Source organism: Oryzias latipes, chromosome 5, assembly GCF_002234675.1.
Source record: "Oryzias latipes chromosome 5, ASM223467v1".
Lineage (NCBI taxonomy): Eukaryota > Metazoa > Chordata > Actinopteri > Beloniformes > Adrianichthyidae > Oryzias > Oryzias latipes.
This window is the reverse complement of record NC_019863.2, coordinates 28,661,413-28,675,498: the sequence shown is the minus strand read 5'-3', so window position 1 is coordinate 28,675,498 and position 14,086 is coordinate 28,661,413. Positions and strand designations below refer to the sequence as shown.

Genomic DNA, 14,086 nt, shown 5'->3' with positions numbered 1-14,086 from the left:
AAAGTGTTTCATCGGTTCGTTTGCAAAACATTTATTGTACAAAAGACATTTATACACAGGTCGCTGATTTTCTCAAAATGTACAAAATCCTTAGTGTGACATCTTGTGCAAACGGTTGCTGTTGAAGTTTGGTTAGTGGGTTGCGTGTACTCTAAAACCCGTACAGGTACTTGAAGTTATGGAGCAAATTAGCCGACTGATGTAAGCAACTATAAGAGGACAGATGAACTAAAGCTACTGTTGCATCCCTGATGATGGTTTCGTTTAGTACAACCCTCTACTCTGCCCATCATTTAAAGGCTCTTGGTGTTTCTTTAGGCAGTCTGTGGAGAAAATCAAAGCTGAACTTTAGTATAAAGCAGCACTGAGGACTGAAGCAGAAATGTTTCTCAGGAATGTAAGGCGAGGTTAAGAGAAACGCTCATTTTGGTTAAAAAGCCTTGCAGAGCGGTCTTTGTCCCTGAGATGCAAGCAGTCATGCTGGACTCCTTTTGGGACCGGACTGAGACGGACGTCCTCCTTTCAGTCTGTGTGTCTTCGCACTGGTTGGAACTTCCCTGTGGGGTCTGGAATGAACCACTTGTCCCACACGTCCGTAAAAGAAGACAACCTTCCCCAAGGCTTATAATGTCCATTCCAGTGCAGCAGTTTGGCAGCTCGCACAAACTGAGGGGAGTACCGGTTTCCCGCTCCTGTAGTCCCTGAGGAAAAAAAGTCATTTTTAGCTATTAAATCAGGATTTCCTTCAGATATTTGTTCTGGATTCATGCTAGAACAGGACAAACTCACCCAAGTGTCGCACATGCCACAAAGGATCGATGGAGGAGTGGCGTTTGTAAAAAACTAGAAGCAGCGGAGGGGTGGTGATGCTTCCAGCAAGAGTTTTACTGTATAACTCCTCTCTGGAAAAAAACGAAGTTGAATGAAATTGATCAAAGAATAGACTTGAATGCTTGTTTTTACAGTGATTTTCTCCCCATCAATTGTTTCAACACGAGTGGTTTACCGAGTGTTTAGCTCCATCCAGTGCTCCAGCTGCTGGCTGATGTTTTGGTTCTTCCACTCCGTCAGGTTAGCGATGATGACTCCTGGGTTGAAGGAGCACGTGTTGGCCTTCATCCCCAGCTTTTTTATGGAATCCTTTTTAAAGTCCAAAAAACCTATATAGTTGTTCTAAAAAAAAACAGTCTATAAATTAGATGTTTCTGCTTATTTTCTTTGATGAAACCTGAAGCAAAGTCTTGTGGGAGTTGCCCACCTGGTTTCCCGCCCCTCGAATGATCCCTTTAGCAGATCCAGAGTCACAGTCATCAGAAAAGGAAGCTGCATGTCCGGGTTTCAAGTTGGCGTCATAAAGTTCTTTAATGTCTCCTGAAAATTAACCAACCAGACAAAAAACAAACAAACAAAAAACATTTATTTAGATCCAGACACTCTTTGTCTTGTTGGTTAGTGGATGAAGTATATTTTAAAAAGCCAACATAATCCTCAGACGTTGAGGGTTTTTATTACCTTGCACAATAATATCATCATCCAGATAGATGGCTTTCTCTGCCTCAGGTATGTACACAGGCAGGTAAAACCTGGCAAAGGTCAACTGAGAAATAAACCATCAAGTCAATGTACAGAATAAGAGAATAATAGTTAAGAACTGCTCTATGTGGATGTTTTACCAGGTTTAAAGTCCCCAGAGTCTGAAGGTCTTTTGAAATCGTACTACTGAAGAGTGTAGGCTCAAAAACAAGGATCTTAATTTTGACCTTTTTCAGCTTCGTCTTACTCAGCCACTCTCTGTTGATAAAACATCAAAAATATGTCGGGTAACTGGAAATCAATTATTAAATCAAATCTTGTTTTAGTGAGTTTGGGAATTACTTTAAATGGTCAACTGTGCCATTGAGGGCCACAACAGTGAAGACAACATTGGCCTTGGTGTTGTGGTAGACACTGTTGATGGCAGCAACCACAGCTCCAAGTCTGTCCTCAGCAGCGGTTAACAGAACGGGGATCTCCTCTCCTTTCCGCCTGGGCTCTGGGTCGGGCGACAGCTCGCCCTCAAACGGAAGAATCACCCCAGAATCTGCAGATGCGCATTCCATAAAATACTTTTATTTAAAATACTGTTTTGAGGACTTTTCATTAAAATAATCAGGGGCCACTACAGAGCCTTGAGGGACCCCAGCATCAATAGCCTTTCTGTAAATGCATCAGGGTAGTTTCAATCTGATATTTACCAATTCTACAGCTTAACCGGATAAAACACATTTTTTTAAGTGTTTACATGCTCAGACATACCTGGACTTTCTTTGTGCAAAAGGTCACTGAGTTTGAGGAGGTTCCGTTGAACTATGATCAGGAAGGCCACACCAACCAGCAGCAGGATGACCACATTCACTAACACAATGGTGGAAAGTTATTGTTGGTCAGACATGTTCTTTATACCAACACATTACTGGAGTGATCAAATAAAGTAAACATGTAAACATAATAGCCTACTATTCTTAATGTGACAATGGCAGTTCTGTTATTTTGACAAATAATGATCAGATCTATATGATACAATGAAAACTCCGAGACCTTATGCCTTTGCCGTGTTTATTATTTTTTTCATCAATATGATAAAAAAAATTGTAAAACAGTAAAAAAAAAAAAAGAGTAAAACAAATACAAATATACTGTAAAATAAACGCTGATTACCTGAAGTACTGGGATGTAAACAGTGTTTACACTTACTACCATGCATTTGTAGAGGTATATGGTAAAAATATTTGTAAATTTAAATCAGAAACAATAAAGGAATCTTACCTTTTCTTAGTGTCATGATAAATTTCGCTTACAAATAAGTGCCGATAGTAAGAGATAGGATTCTTAACGGCTTCAGTGGTCCGTAGCGAGTCCATAAAACGCTAACCGGTTGCTTTTGATAAAAAATCTCCGCACTTAAATAGTAAATTCTTCCAACTTCATTTAACTATAAAAGCAATCCGTTTGTGGAGCTTAATCTCGTTAAAGCCAATCTGCCAACTCAACATCAAGTTTTTCCCATCGGCAGAGTGGGGGTGTTCAGGGAGCGCCTGATTAAAAATAAATTGTAAATCTTCCTTTTTCAGGTTTTAAAGGGAATTTATTTTTAAGACAAGTTTTTTATGTTTTAGTTTATTATACAAAACTAAACATATTATTATTACCAAACAGAAACTGGTGTTTCTAACAGGCAGTTTTTTAACACCTAAGACTTATTTTTGTTGTAATCGTTCACAAAGTGAAAAGAAATTATATATATAATAAAGTAAACATGTAATATATATTTGAACTGAAATAACACTGAATTTTTTTCAAAATATTTTTAATCACTAAACCTCCAGTAAAAAAATCAAATGTCTTTTGAACTTTATGGAAATCTGACTGGAATACTTGTGAATAAATCATTAAGTGATCACGTAAATACAATTTAAAACAACTATTTTTGTCACTGAAAAGTACAGTCATTTTACAGGATTACAAAATAAGGTGGATGGATATCCAGTAAATAAATGTGCTGGTACAAAAAACAAAACAAGACATCAAACAAAGAGGAGCAATGATAAAGATCACCGGAAGTGGCGGGCCAGGGGTCCTTTAAAATAAGACGTATGTTTTCGAAACCGGAAGTTAAACTGCTACCCAAGTAAAGCTAACATCTTTGACTTATACCGTTTACTTAAGTAGAAAACATGCTGTCCATATTTAAGTCCATTCCTACGCATATGGTAAGAAAAGTGGTATTATTTCTTCGGAGGTTGACCATTAGCAGCCACTAGATGCACGTTTTTCTTCAGAACTAGCTAACACGTCAAGCATCCGTTTCACTGCAATTGACCGACTACCGTTACATTTGTGTCGACGCACTCATTATGTTTGTATAAAATTGCTTTAATGTACAACTTATTAAAGATTTTGATGGCTAAAATAGTTATCAAATTGTAATAATTGGAAGTAACTTAAACGTAGCACGTCTTTGAATTTACTTTTAAGTTTCTCCGGACTGAAGTTGTCTTGAATTTGTGGAAAACTATAGAATACATTTGGGAAAAAACTCTATTTTTGCACAATTAGTGGAGCTGATATAATCAATTACTTCCTTTTGATATCCATGTGTTCAAGGATTATAAAGGCCAGAAGCTTGCAGAACAAATCTTCCAAGGGATTATTCTCATCTCAGCGGTAACTCATCTGCACAAACATCTTAATAAAATCGATTTTGCTTTTTGTCTGCAGTGTGTTCCACTTACACCGTGTCCTCTCTTTACAGGTGATTGGATTTGTGTACGGTCTGATCGTTGAGCAGTTCGGGTGGACAGTGTACATCGTTTTAGGTGGCTTTGCTGTGTCCTGCTTGGTGAGACATTTAATTTTTAAGTATCCCATATTTTCTGCACAAGTTTTTTGTTTGAATCTGTACGGCCAAAGTCTGGATTCTCTTGAGATTTGACATTTTCTATGACAGATGAAAAGAACAACAGATGCTTTATTTTGTTTTTTTTTTCTCTTCAGTTGACTCTGCCTCCATGGCCCATGTACAGGAAGAATCCGCTGCCCTGGCAACCAGTTGTGCCTGAAACCAGTGCAGAGTCCAACCAAAAGCCTCCAGAAAACATCCAGAAGAAGAAAAAGCACAAGTAGATGAACAGCTACCACGTTTGGATCACTTTTTGCATATGCTGTTACGTAGACATGTTTTCTGCATTACAAAATTGTGGAAAGAAAGCTTTGATTTGTTCACCGGTCACGTCCAAACTCTTTTCTTTAATTAAAACATCAAATGAATTTCAATTTTCTGAGTTGAATATTTGATTTGTATTTCTTCCGCAGAACATAAAAGTGCTCAAATGTCATTCAGAAAGGAAGATTTAAACATCATTTTCAATATTAAAATATTTTATTCTCTCAAATGTTTAGGAAATCAATCGTTAAAAAACATTTTGTACATATTGGAATTCATTTTAAATTGTGAGAAACATCTACTTTGAATCAGCTTTGAAATAGAAAATAGTGAACTAGTACTGTAAAATAGAAAAAATTCAGAATATTTGATGCTTCACTACAGTAAGTTCAAAAGGAATTTTAAAGACTAAACATTACACATGAAGCCAAGTTGGGTATGACACATTGTGCATTCACATTACAAAAGGGGGCAGTTCTGTCATTTACATAATTACACATACCTGCTTCTTCTCATGGATACAATTTAATGCCAGAAACCTTTGAAATTTAGTGTCACAAACAATGTATCTTTTGGCAGTAAACAGGTTTTTGTCCATTTCCATTTTGCTGCACTAATTGACACAAAAAACAGGCTCTCTCTCTCAGCAATGACCATTGATTGGGATGGTCCAAATGCAAGTCTTCCCAAACAGAATCAGAGTGCTCTCCCATGGTTGTTTAAGCCTTAAAGGCCATATCTTCAAAAAACTTCAGCTGCCTCACCATCACTGCGTACGCTTGGTACTTTTCGTCTCCCATGTGGTCACGGAGGCACAGCTGAAAGAAATGTCAACCAAGATCATTATGGAAACAAAGCAACCTAAGGGAAGGAAGGGTAAGGGAAAATATCCCAATTATTCAGTATACCTCTCTTTTGGTTTCATCTTCTTCTTCCTCCAGGATTTCAAGCACTTGGTCCAGCAGTTTAACACCCAGACCTTTTACCACATCTGTTCTCAGCTGCTCTATAGCTCTTCTTATCTTGGCTGGACCAGATGTGGAACCTTTCAGAGACAAACACGCTCAACACCAAAAACTTTACTCTACCTGAATGATGATAATAGTGTGATGAAAAACTAGACATATCTGACTGACCTTTCGGTATTTTACTGAGTGGCAAGTCCTCAGCTTCCCCTCGAGCTTTCCCGTGAAGTACAAGAGTGTCCCTGTACTTCCTGTTCAGTTTGAACTCTGGCAGCGTTGTGGAGTCAAATGCACCTTTGTCCACCTCATGGCCGCCATCTTTAAGGCCCATTCTCAATGTCTGAGTCATCATTTGGACTAAATCTTGCATGTCACTTGATTCAGTTTTCCTATCATGGACCATACGTTTATAAAAATAAAAAAAAAATAGCAGCAGTATGCAAATGGTTTCCAACTCAAAAGAGTATTTAAGTTGAAATATAATGAGGCAAAAATACTAAGATCCCCAACTCTTGATGGTCTTTTGACATATTTCCTCACCTTTCCCTGCAGTCTCCTTCTGAGCGCTCAGTGGAACTTGTAGATGAGCTGCATTCATCTTCATCTGACTTCTGCTCCAGTTTATTCTGCAGCAAAGCAACACACCAAAATCTAAGAACAGAACATCTGAGAGGAACAAGTTTCAATTTCCGATAATAATGTTGTCTGCCACTCCAACAAAAGTCGTGCTAATGAAGTGTCTCTAAATGGTCTTTTTTATTTATTTTACCTTATTGTTTGTCTCTGTGATCGAGTAGGAAGCCGATCGAGTTACTGCGACTTTGCAGGGCTCTGGTTTAGTAGAAGTGACATCATAGGATGCTCTTCGAAAAGCGCCGACATCTGGATAAAAACAAAACATAGAAAAACATTATCATTAAGATCTGTTGCAGTGTAAAATTAACAGTAACAAAAAAATGCTAGGAAAACCCAAATGTGTGGGATTATTGCTTGCTGTTGACATGTTTTACATCTATTGCTATACTTATTTTTTTTTAAGATGGAGGATTCATTTAGAGGTGGTACCTGAATAGCTTTCCTGTGATTGCCTCAGTCTTCTTCTCTCTCGGGCCGATAGCAGGCGATCCTGAAAAGGAAGTTACTCTCAGTTACAATGATGAAACTGAATGGGATGAGGCAACAAAAACAACAAAAAACAAAAGCACACACCTTCTCATGTGAGCAAAATTTGAATAATTGTATATTTAAATTTAGTCAATCGTATACAGTCTAGTTGAGAATGAGCGATAAGTTTGAAGAGATATAGAATTCTGGGTTAAAAGCAGTTAGAACAAATTTATTCAAAAGAAAAAGTTTAATCCCAGAGGAAGAAAGAATTTTAAGATGTAAAGATTCAATAAATTCAATTGTTGCCCAATTCTTTCAAGTTTAATGCTAAATATCAGTTTAACAACTCTTAGTAAGACAATTTCTTTGGAACCATCTTGTGACTTGGATCTCTTTCTTCTATAGTTTATAACATTTCTGTTTCAACAGGAGTAAAATTGTAGAAAAATCTGTTTTTATTTTTTAGTGGAGCTCCTACTATTTCTAATGCATGAATGTCAGCAAACACATTCTTAGAAAGTAGAAACATGGCAAAGGCTTCACCTGTGGTGGAGGTACGAATCCATCGTTCGAGGAGGTGACCAGCGTGGAGGCTGCGGTCGCATCAGCGCTCGTGATGTCATTGCTCTTTTTGCTCCGCCTCTTTCTCTCCACTGTCACACTCTCAACAGGAGGTTGTGGTAGAGGCCTTGCTGTAATCACTTTGAACTATCAAACAAAAAAGATTCAAACCGGATTTCATCAAATGGAGTGCTAACTTATCCTCCTGCCAAAGTACTGTCACATTTGATGAAAGCTTATTCATTTACTCATTCAGGATCAGAATGGTCTTCTGAAGCTTTCTGGTTTTTAACAACAGCTCTGATAAGTTCACAAAAAACCTCATTAAATATTTAGTGAACAGACTAAACACTACATGTGGTACATAAAGGCTTACCTTGTTCTGGTGCTCTCGTGTCGGACTTTTATGCCTCGGACTCTGCTGATGTGACGGAGAAGGTTCTGAGCGGCATGAGGAGTTTGGACAGGAAGTGTCTTTACTTGTCTTAGAGGCTGCAGATGGAGAGTCTTCCTGATCACAGTCCTACACAGAGATAAGTCATTTCTTAATGTGCAAAACGGCAAGTTTGTTAGTTGGATTACAAAAGTGTATTAAGGAGCAGGAAAACTGCTCCGCTCACCAGTCCTGCAAGCACCAAGAGCTTTTCTGTGGCTTCTAGTTTGTCCTGTGAAGAAAAAAAGAATCTCAGATTAAAAACTAATGAAGGGAAAAAATAAACAGTCCTTCTTTCCCCAAAAAAAACCTTACCTGGACATCTGTGGAGGGTACTGAAGACTGCTTGATTAGGGTAAAGGTGTCATTTCTGTTGTCCATGTTCACAACATTTTCTAGTTTTGGCCTATGCATGTCAGCTTCTTTGAGTAACTCCATGGTGTCGTCTTTATGATCCATTCCTGACCTCTGCTTCTCCCCAAAGACGGAAAAAGTGTCGTTATCGTAAAGCTTGAACTGCGGCTGATTATCTTCCAGTCCAGCGGAGGCTGCTGTTCTGCTGTGAGCACCTAACGCAGCTTTCAGGTGGGGCTTCGCTGGAGCAGGGGGGGGTTTGGGATCCAGTTTCCCTCTCCGCTTGCCATCTTTGTGCACCATGTCCCCCTCATTGGATGGCGGGGGGTGTGACATTACAGACTGGGACACCTGTCTCCTCGTTGCACCGTCGTCCGGCTGCAGTGGGACATCCACGCTAATGTTGCTGACTGTTGCCATAGAAACCATACTGGCTTTGAGAGCGTCAGGTGAGGAGGGCTTGGGTGGGGGAGGTGTCCTAGGTGGGAGGATATCCGCTCCATCACCCTGTATTTTCTGTTTTTGTGATTTTTCTTCCTTCTAAAGAGAAGAAGACATTAAATAAAGGGTTTTTCTCATTGAAACAACTTCAGATTTTTACAAGCCTCTTTTTTTGCATTTAGGGAGCATGAATCCACAAACCATATGTTGTGCTTTTTTGTTTTTGACAGTTATTTTTATATCTGCAAATGATCAAAAAGCAAAAGTACAATTGAGATTAAATATGTTGCAGCCTTTTATTAAAAGAGGACAAATGTGATTTTCTAAACATCAAAAGCTTTTAAATGAACCTCTGAATTAAAATCAAGTGAGAATAAAATAGACTATTTCATTATTCTCTAAACATATAATTCAGCAAATCACACCAATTGATAACCCCCCCAACTCACCCCCTTGGTCCGGTCTCGAGGTTCTGGACTTGCAGAAAGCCTCTCAGGTTTTGCCTCACACGGGGTCCCAGTGTTAGATGTGGAATCTGCAACGTCACCTACACCTTTTTTCCTTGACTTTGCAGTTTTCCTATGAAAAAAAAAAAAAGAATTTACAGAAAACAACACAAATGTCTAAACGTAAAAATGACTAAACTAAAAGTGGTTTATGATTCGCTCAAACCTACTCTTTGGTGGCTTCCAGAAACATTGCAATTTGTCGTTTTATGTAGGGCTGCCGCAGGATGAGTTTGACATCAGGCCGTTCCTCGGGTTTCTTTGACAGCATGCTTTTGATCAAATCTCCAAGCTGGGGATCATACCGACTCGGCATCTGTGGAAGCTAATAAAAAAAAACAGAAAAGAAAACAGCAGAAAGAATGAAATGTACAATTTAGGTTTCTATGTAAAGTTAGAAAAATGTTATTGGCGGTCCAATAAAACAAACACTTCTATTTAAATAGAATGAAGTCTCTGGCACAGTAACAAACAGACGAAAAATCTAACAGAATAAACAAAGTCTATTAAACATGTCAGTTTACATCAGACATGAAATAAGTCAGTCTATCATCAACAGAAAGTGTCCTAAAGTTCAGCCAATATCTGACACGCTTCCATTTGAAACCAACCTTTCCCTCCACAATCCGATACACCAGTGAGTTCATATCCTTGGCATTGAAGGCGTGTTTCAGCGTGGACATCTCATAAACACAGCAACCCAGGGCCCAAACGTCTGACTGAAGACAGAAACAACAACATTCTGTCAACAAAGGAATGTGAAACTGACAAAAGTCAAATTAGGAAATTTATACAAAAAACACTTTATCTAAAATCCTACATTGTTTGCGGATTTTCTTTAGCAGAGTCATTAAAAATTAAATAAAACAGGCATGTACAAAAAATATACACAAAAATAAAATGTTCTTTTTAGATTTGATGTTTTTTATGGGACTATAGTCCCCGTTGAACAGAGAACATCAGATTATGCTCTTACATGATCAGTCAATAATCTGATAATTCAAGAAATGTCATGATGATCAGACTTTTCTGTGCATATAAGAAGGATTGTTGATGTCAAGAAGTGGAGCTACCTTGTGGTTATAGGGTTTATTTGAGAAGAGCTCAGGACTCATGTAGTATGGGGTCCCAATGAGTGTGCTGGCCATGTCATTCTGATTTTCCAACACTCTGGCGATGCCAAGGTCTCCAACTTTGATGATGTTGGTTTTTGTCAGGAAAATATTCTGAGTTTTAAGGTCCCGGTGAAGAATATTCCTCTCATGCAGATACTGAAAAACAAAAATCACACTTTAGTGACTTTACTGACCATTTCCCTGAATTTCTAATTGTACTGGTGCTCAGAATAAAAATAAAGTGTACCTGAAGGGCCATTGCTATCTGGACAAACCACTCAACAACCTGCCTCTCTGGCAGAAGCTCTCCTTTTCGTTGTTTGAGCCTGTGGTAAAGGTCACCTCCTTCACAGAAACCCATCACAATGTACAGCTGACGATCGTCTCCCTCCCAGGACTCCCTATAGGTCACAATGTTTGGGTGTCGCAGCTGTGACAGAAGCTGTGCCTCCTGCTCTGCAGAGCGCCGCTCCCTCTTAGAAGAAGTGCTTAAATTCAGCTTCTTTATAACATACTGGAGGAGAAGAAGATCCAGGAGTCAAAACTCCTAGCAATGTTAGCGTGATATAACAACTTGAAATGCCACGTTCATCCTGCTGAAACGTCATTTATTTCCCACTTTGCAAATTTGTCACACTTAATGCAACAAAATTCAAATATCAGCCAAGGATAACACATGCAAACATAACTTTGTAGTTTTTAAATGACTTTTTTAATTATTAAGGAGGGGAATCCAAACATATGCACAACCTTGTGTGAAAAGTGACTCTCATCTTAGCCTACAATGCAAAATGACCTTTGTTTCAAGAGATGTTGTCTTATTTTCTTTCTTGCAAGAAAGATAATCATTCTAAGAAAGTTTCAATATCAAAATAGTCTCCGTGAACCGCCACTTTTAGGCGGTGGAGGAGTTTGAGAGCTCGAGTGATCCCAGGAGCTAAGCTGTCGGGGGCTTAAGCCATGATAGACAGGTCCTGGGTGACGGGTCAGACAAAAGTACAGAAGCCCCCTTATGAGAGGAAAAAACAAGGACAAAAACAACCCGTGGGAGGCCTCAAAGGGGCTGGTGCAATGTGGTTTTGGTGAGAAGCTCTGTCACTCGCGGGGAGCTAGGAGTAGAACCGATTCTCCTCTACATCTAGGGGAGTCAGTTGAGGTGAATCCGGCATCTAGTCCGAATGCCTCCTGGACACCTCCCTGGGGAGGTTTTCCGGGCATGTCCCACTGGACGGAGGCACCGGGGAAGACCCAGGACACGCTGGAGAGACTACGTCTCTCGGCTGGCCTGGGAACGCCTCGTGGTCCCCCCAGAGGAGCTGGAGGAAGTGGCCGGGTCGGGGAAAATCTGGGCATCTTTGCTCATACTGCTGCCCCCGTGACCCAGTCCCAGATGAGCGGAGGAAGAAGGATGGATGGAAAATAATCTTAGTTTAAGTTTTTGTGACTAGAATTATTTTCTTTAAAAAAGAAAGCAAGACCATTTTTCTTAACCTATTGGCTGATTTTGTTTGCTTCTTTGCTTATTTAAAGAAAATCTGTCAATGGAGTAAGAATTGTTGACTTTTTTCCAAGGGGCCTGTTTTTGGAGTGTAATGACTGGTTGGGCCGCTCTTAGCAGCAACAACCACAATCCAACCTTTGCAATAACTGTCAGTAAGTCTTACAAGTCACACATCTGGGATGATAACTCAAATTCACAACAAAAAGAATATAATAAACTTTATTTGTATAGTACCTTTGAAGATAAAAATCACAAAGTGCTTCATATTAAAACACAGACTTTACATTTTTTTTACGATTTATAGAATTTTTAGCTACCTTTTAGAAGTAAACACCGAGTCTGCAGATCTGGAGCTGAGAGGAAGGGAGTTCCAGAGGGATGGAGCCACTGCTACAAAGGCTCTGTCACCCTTAGTTTTTAACCGGGTTCTCTTAACAACCAGCAGACCCTGATCACATGACCTCAGGGACTTCCTGGGAGTGTACAGCTGCACATGGTCTTTTATATAGACCGGTGCTTGGTTATTAAGAGCTGCGTATGTCAAAACCAGGATTTTAAAATACACTCGGAAACAGATGGGAAGCCAGTGCAGATGGATTAATAACAGGCTGACGTGCGAAAACTTGGAAGAATATGTTAAAAGCCTTGCAGCAGAGTTCTGTCCAAGAGGACGTAATGGTCAACAGTGTCAAAGGCTGCGGTTAGGTCCAGTAGCACAGAGCATTTTCCTGCATCACTCTGCATCAGGATGTCATTAGTGACTCTGAGAAGGGCTGTTTCAGTGGAGTCATCTTTTTTTTATATTATCTTCAGGTTCATTCAAAGCAACTTGTAACTTCTGCAGGCGTTCCACTGATGATTTTTTGTTAGAAAAAATGTATTGAACAACTTTCTTAATAAGATTATTTTTTGTGCAGACAGAAAATAAGAAAACTTTTCTTGAAACAAATGTCTTTTCACTTTTTAAGATTCCGTTTTTGCAGCACCTTCTATTTGATCTCATATTTTATATTCCATATGTTTGTCTGTAGATAGGACAGCTCTATTAGTAATTTTATACCTTTATCGTTCATCTAGTCCTCATCTCCTTCATATCTATCCCTACAGTGTTTACATTTTGAACAATTGCACAAAGCCTTTTACTTTTTGTCGTACTGCGCATGTCCATGGAGCAAATCAAATCTCAAATTTGATTTTTTTTTTTTGTCATTTCAGCCACACTTGAAGGTCTTCTACTTTAAACCTCATCCTTTTTATGTCATTTTAATCTGACAAACAGGTCGGGAATTTGGGAGAGACCACTCCAAATCTTTCAAATGATTTTATTTTTAAAGCTGTTATTTTGGAAAATGTGACCAATCAAATCGCACCACCATAATAACGGGTCTCCTTTTTTGATCAACTATTAAAAAAAAGCTTATGCTAGAGTAAAACTCTAAATTAACTTGTTCGCCAGCATTATTTACAACACTTTGATAATAAATCCGTTGTTTTCGCAGATCTTTGCTAACTTCTCGCTTACTTTTGCGTTCATTTTGATTTCTTTAAAATCCAATAATAAAATCTAATAACTAAGGAAAATCCAAAACTTTCCTTAGTTATTAGAGTCCAAACTCCGTTCATTACCTGTTTTCGGTCAGTTTTGTGCTTCACCAAGTTCACCTCTCCATAGCTTCCTTTCCCAACGACCCTGATGAAAATATAGCTGTTCATCGTTTGTCGCTAAACATCCCGACCCTCTGCGGCCTCTCTTCCTTCTCACAAACGGCGAATAAGATGCGTCACATTGATCAACTAAACGTAGAAAAGAATAAAAAAACAAAACAGAGAAAATCTTCGAAAAACTTCGCGTTAGCTTAATGTCAGATTTTCTGTTAGCAGGAAATCAGTGGAACTCAATAGTTTGGCGTCACTAGGCAACTGTTACCCACCTTGCTAAGAGAAGAACTCTACGAGACCTGGAGGAAACTACAGCGCCCTCTAGTGTGTGGAGTGTGCCGCACAGCCCACATGCTTATGTTCTGAGGAGCACTTCAGATTTTTTTTAAACTGAAATTAGAAAGTGGGAAAAAAAAACTATAAAAGGAATTATTTAAAGTTTACAAAATTACCCTAAGGTGGACGATTCCCTTTTTTAAAAAGTCCCTTCAGCTGCATCCACTGGAAGTTGCCACACTAAGAACTAAATTAATTGAGGTTTCTTTAATTTTATCATTAGTTTTATCTGCAATTTCGTTATTTACAGACTCAGTTATTTTTAAATTCATTTTAAGTAGGTTTAAATATTTTACGTTTCTCAGTGTTGGTTGATTTTGATTTATTGGTTTATTTGAAGAATTGATTGTGGACAATACAACAGAAAATTCTACAGATAAATCAAGCTCATTACAGAAATAATGAA

The 14,086-nt window shown here is 38.8% G+C and overlaps 3 protein-coding genes across 4 annotated transcripts; 1 reads left to right on the top strand and 2 right to left on the bottom strand.

Annotated features, from left to right (window-relative positions):
• Positions 1–15: 15 nt before the first annotated feature.
• On the bottom strand, positions 16–3,066 carry glt8d1 (glycosyltransferase 8 domain containing 1). Its single transcript, XM_004069158.4, has 9 exons — positions 2,806–3,066; positions 2,296–2,394; positions 1,876–2,080; positions 1,674–1,791; positions 1,513–1,597; positions 1,259–1,371; positions 1,007–1,173; positions 790–902; positions 16–701 (listed from the first exon to the last, which is right to left on the bottom strand). The coding sequence occupies exons 1-9, from the start codon at positions 2,819–2,821 to the stop codon at positions 523–525; spliced, it is 1,095 nt and encodes a 364-aa protein (XP_004069206.1). The 5' UTR covers positions 2,822–3,066; the 3' UTR covers positions 16–522.
• A 548-nt stretch (positions 3,067–3,614) lies between these two features.
• spcs1 (signal peptidase complex subunit 1) lies at positions 3,615–4,812 on the top strand. Its single transcript, XM_004069157.4, has 4 exons — positions 3,615–3,749; positions 4,144–4,203; positions 4,292–4,378; positions 4,534–4,812. The coding sequence occupies exons 1-4, from the start codon at positions 3,714–3,716 to the stop codon at positions 4,660–4,662; spliced, it is 312 nt and encodes a 103-aa protein (XP_004069205.1). The 5' UTR covers positions 3,615–3,713; the 3' UTR covers positions 4,663–4,812.
• An 87-nt stretch (positions 4,813–4,899) lies between these two features.
• On the bottom strand, positions 4,900–13,607 carry nek4 (NIMA related kinase 4). 2 transcript variants are annotated; one of them, XM_004069272.4, is made up of 16 exons: positions 13,312–13,607; positions 10,432–10,698; positions 10,143–10,340; positions 9,681–9,788; positions 9,240–9,394; positions 9,013–9,142; positions 8,084–8,662; positions 7,956–8,000; positions 7,712–7,858; positions 7,318–7,482; positions 6,733–6,793; positions 6,437–6,549; positions 6,208–6,293; positions 5,839–6,056; positions 5,611–5,747; positions 4,900–5,520 (listed from the first exon to the last, which is right to left on the bottom strand). In XM_004069272.4, exons 1-16 carry the CDS (start codon positions 13,396–13,398, stop codon positions 5,422–5,424), a joined length of 2,595 nt encoding a protein of 864 aa, XP_004069320.1. In that variant the 5' UTR covers positions 13,399–13,607; the 3' UTR covers positions 4,900–5,421. The 2 variants fall into 2 exon arrangements, with proteins under 2 accessions (XP_004069320.1, XP_020559190.1); XM_020703531.2 differs by having other exon boundaries at positions 8,084–8,659.
• Between the last annotated feature and the right edge of the window lie 479 nt (positions 13,608–14,086).

Excerpts from the sequence above, each read along its gene's own strand:
- glt8d1 (XM_004069158.4), bottom strand. Across the intron at positions 2,081-2,295 it reads TTTGCACAAAGAAAGTCCAG|ATTCTGGGGTGATTCTTCCG; the intron begins GTATGTCTGAGC and ends GCGCATCTGCAG. Across the intron at positions 903-1,006 it reads TGGATGGAGCTAAACACTCG|AGAGGAGTTATACAGTAAAA; the intron begins GTAAACCACTCG and ends GTTTTTTTCCAG.
- spcs1 (XM_004069157.4), top strand. The coding sequence starts at position 3,714 with ATGCTGTCCATATTTAAGTCCATTCCTACGCATATG. Across the intron at positions 3,750-4,143 it reads AGTCCATTCCTACGCATATG|GATTATAAAGGCCAGAAGCT; the intron begins GTAAGAAAAGTG and ends CATGTGTTCAAG. Across the intron at positions 4,204-4,291 it reads GGATTATTCTCATCTCAGCG|GTGATTGGATTTGTGTACGG; the intron begins GTAACTCATCTG and ends CTCTCTTTACAG.
- nek4 (XM_004069272.4), bottom strand. The coding sequence starts at position 13,398 with ATGAACAGCTATATTTTCATCAGGGTCGTTGGGAAAGGAAGCTATGGA. Across the intron at positions 7,483-7,711 it reads CACGAGAGCACCAGAACAAG|TTCAAAGTGATTACAGCAAG; the intron begins GTAAGCCTTTAT and ends TTTGTTTGATAG. Across the intron at positions 6,057-6,207 it reads GAAGGAGACTGCAGGGAAAG|GAAAACTGAATCAAGTGACA; the intron begins GTGAGGAAATAT and ends GGTCCATGATAG.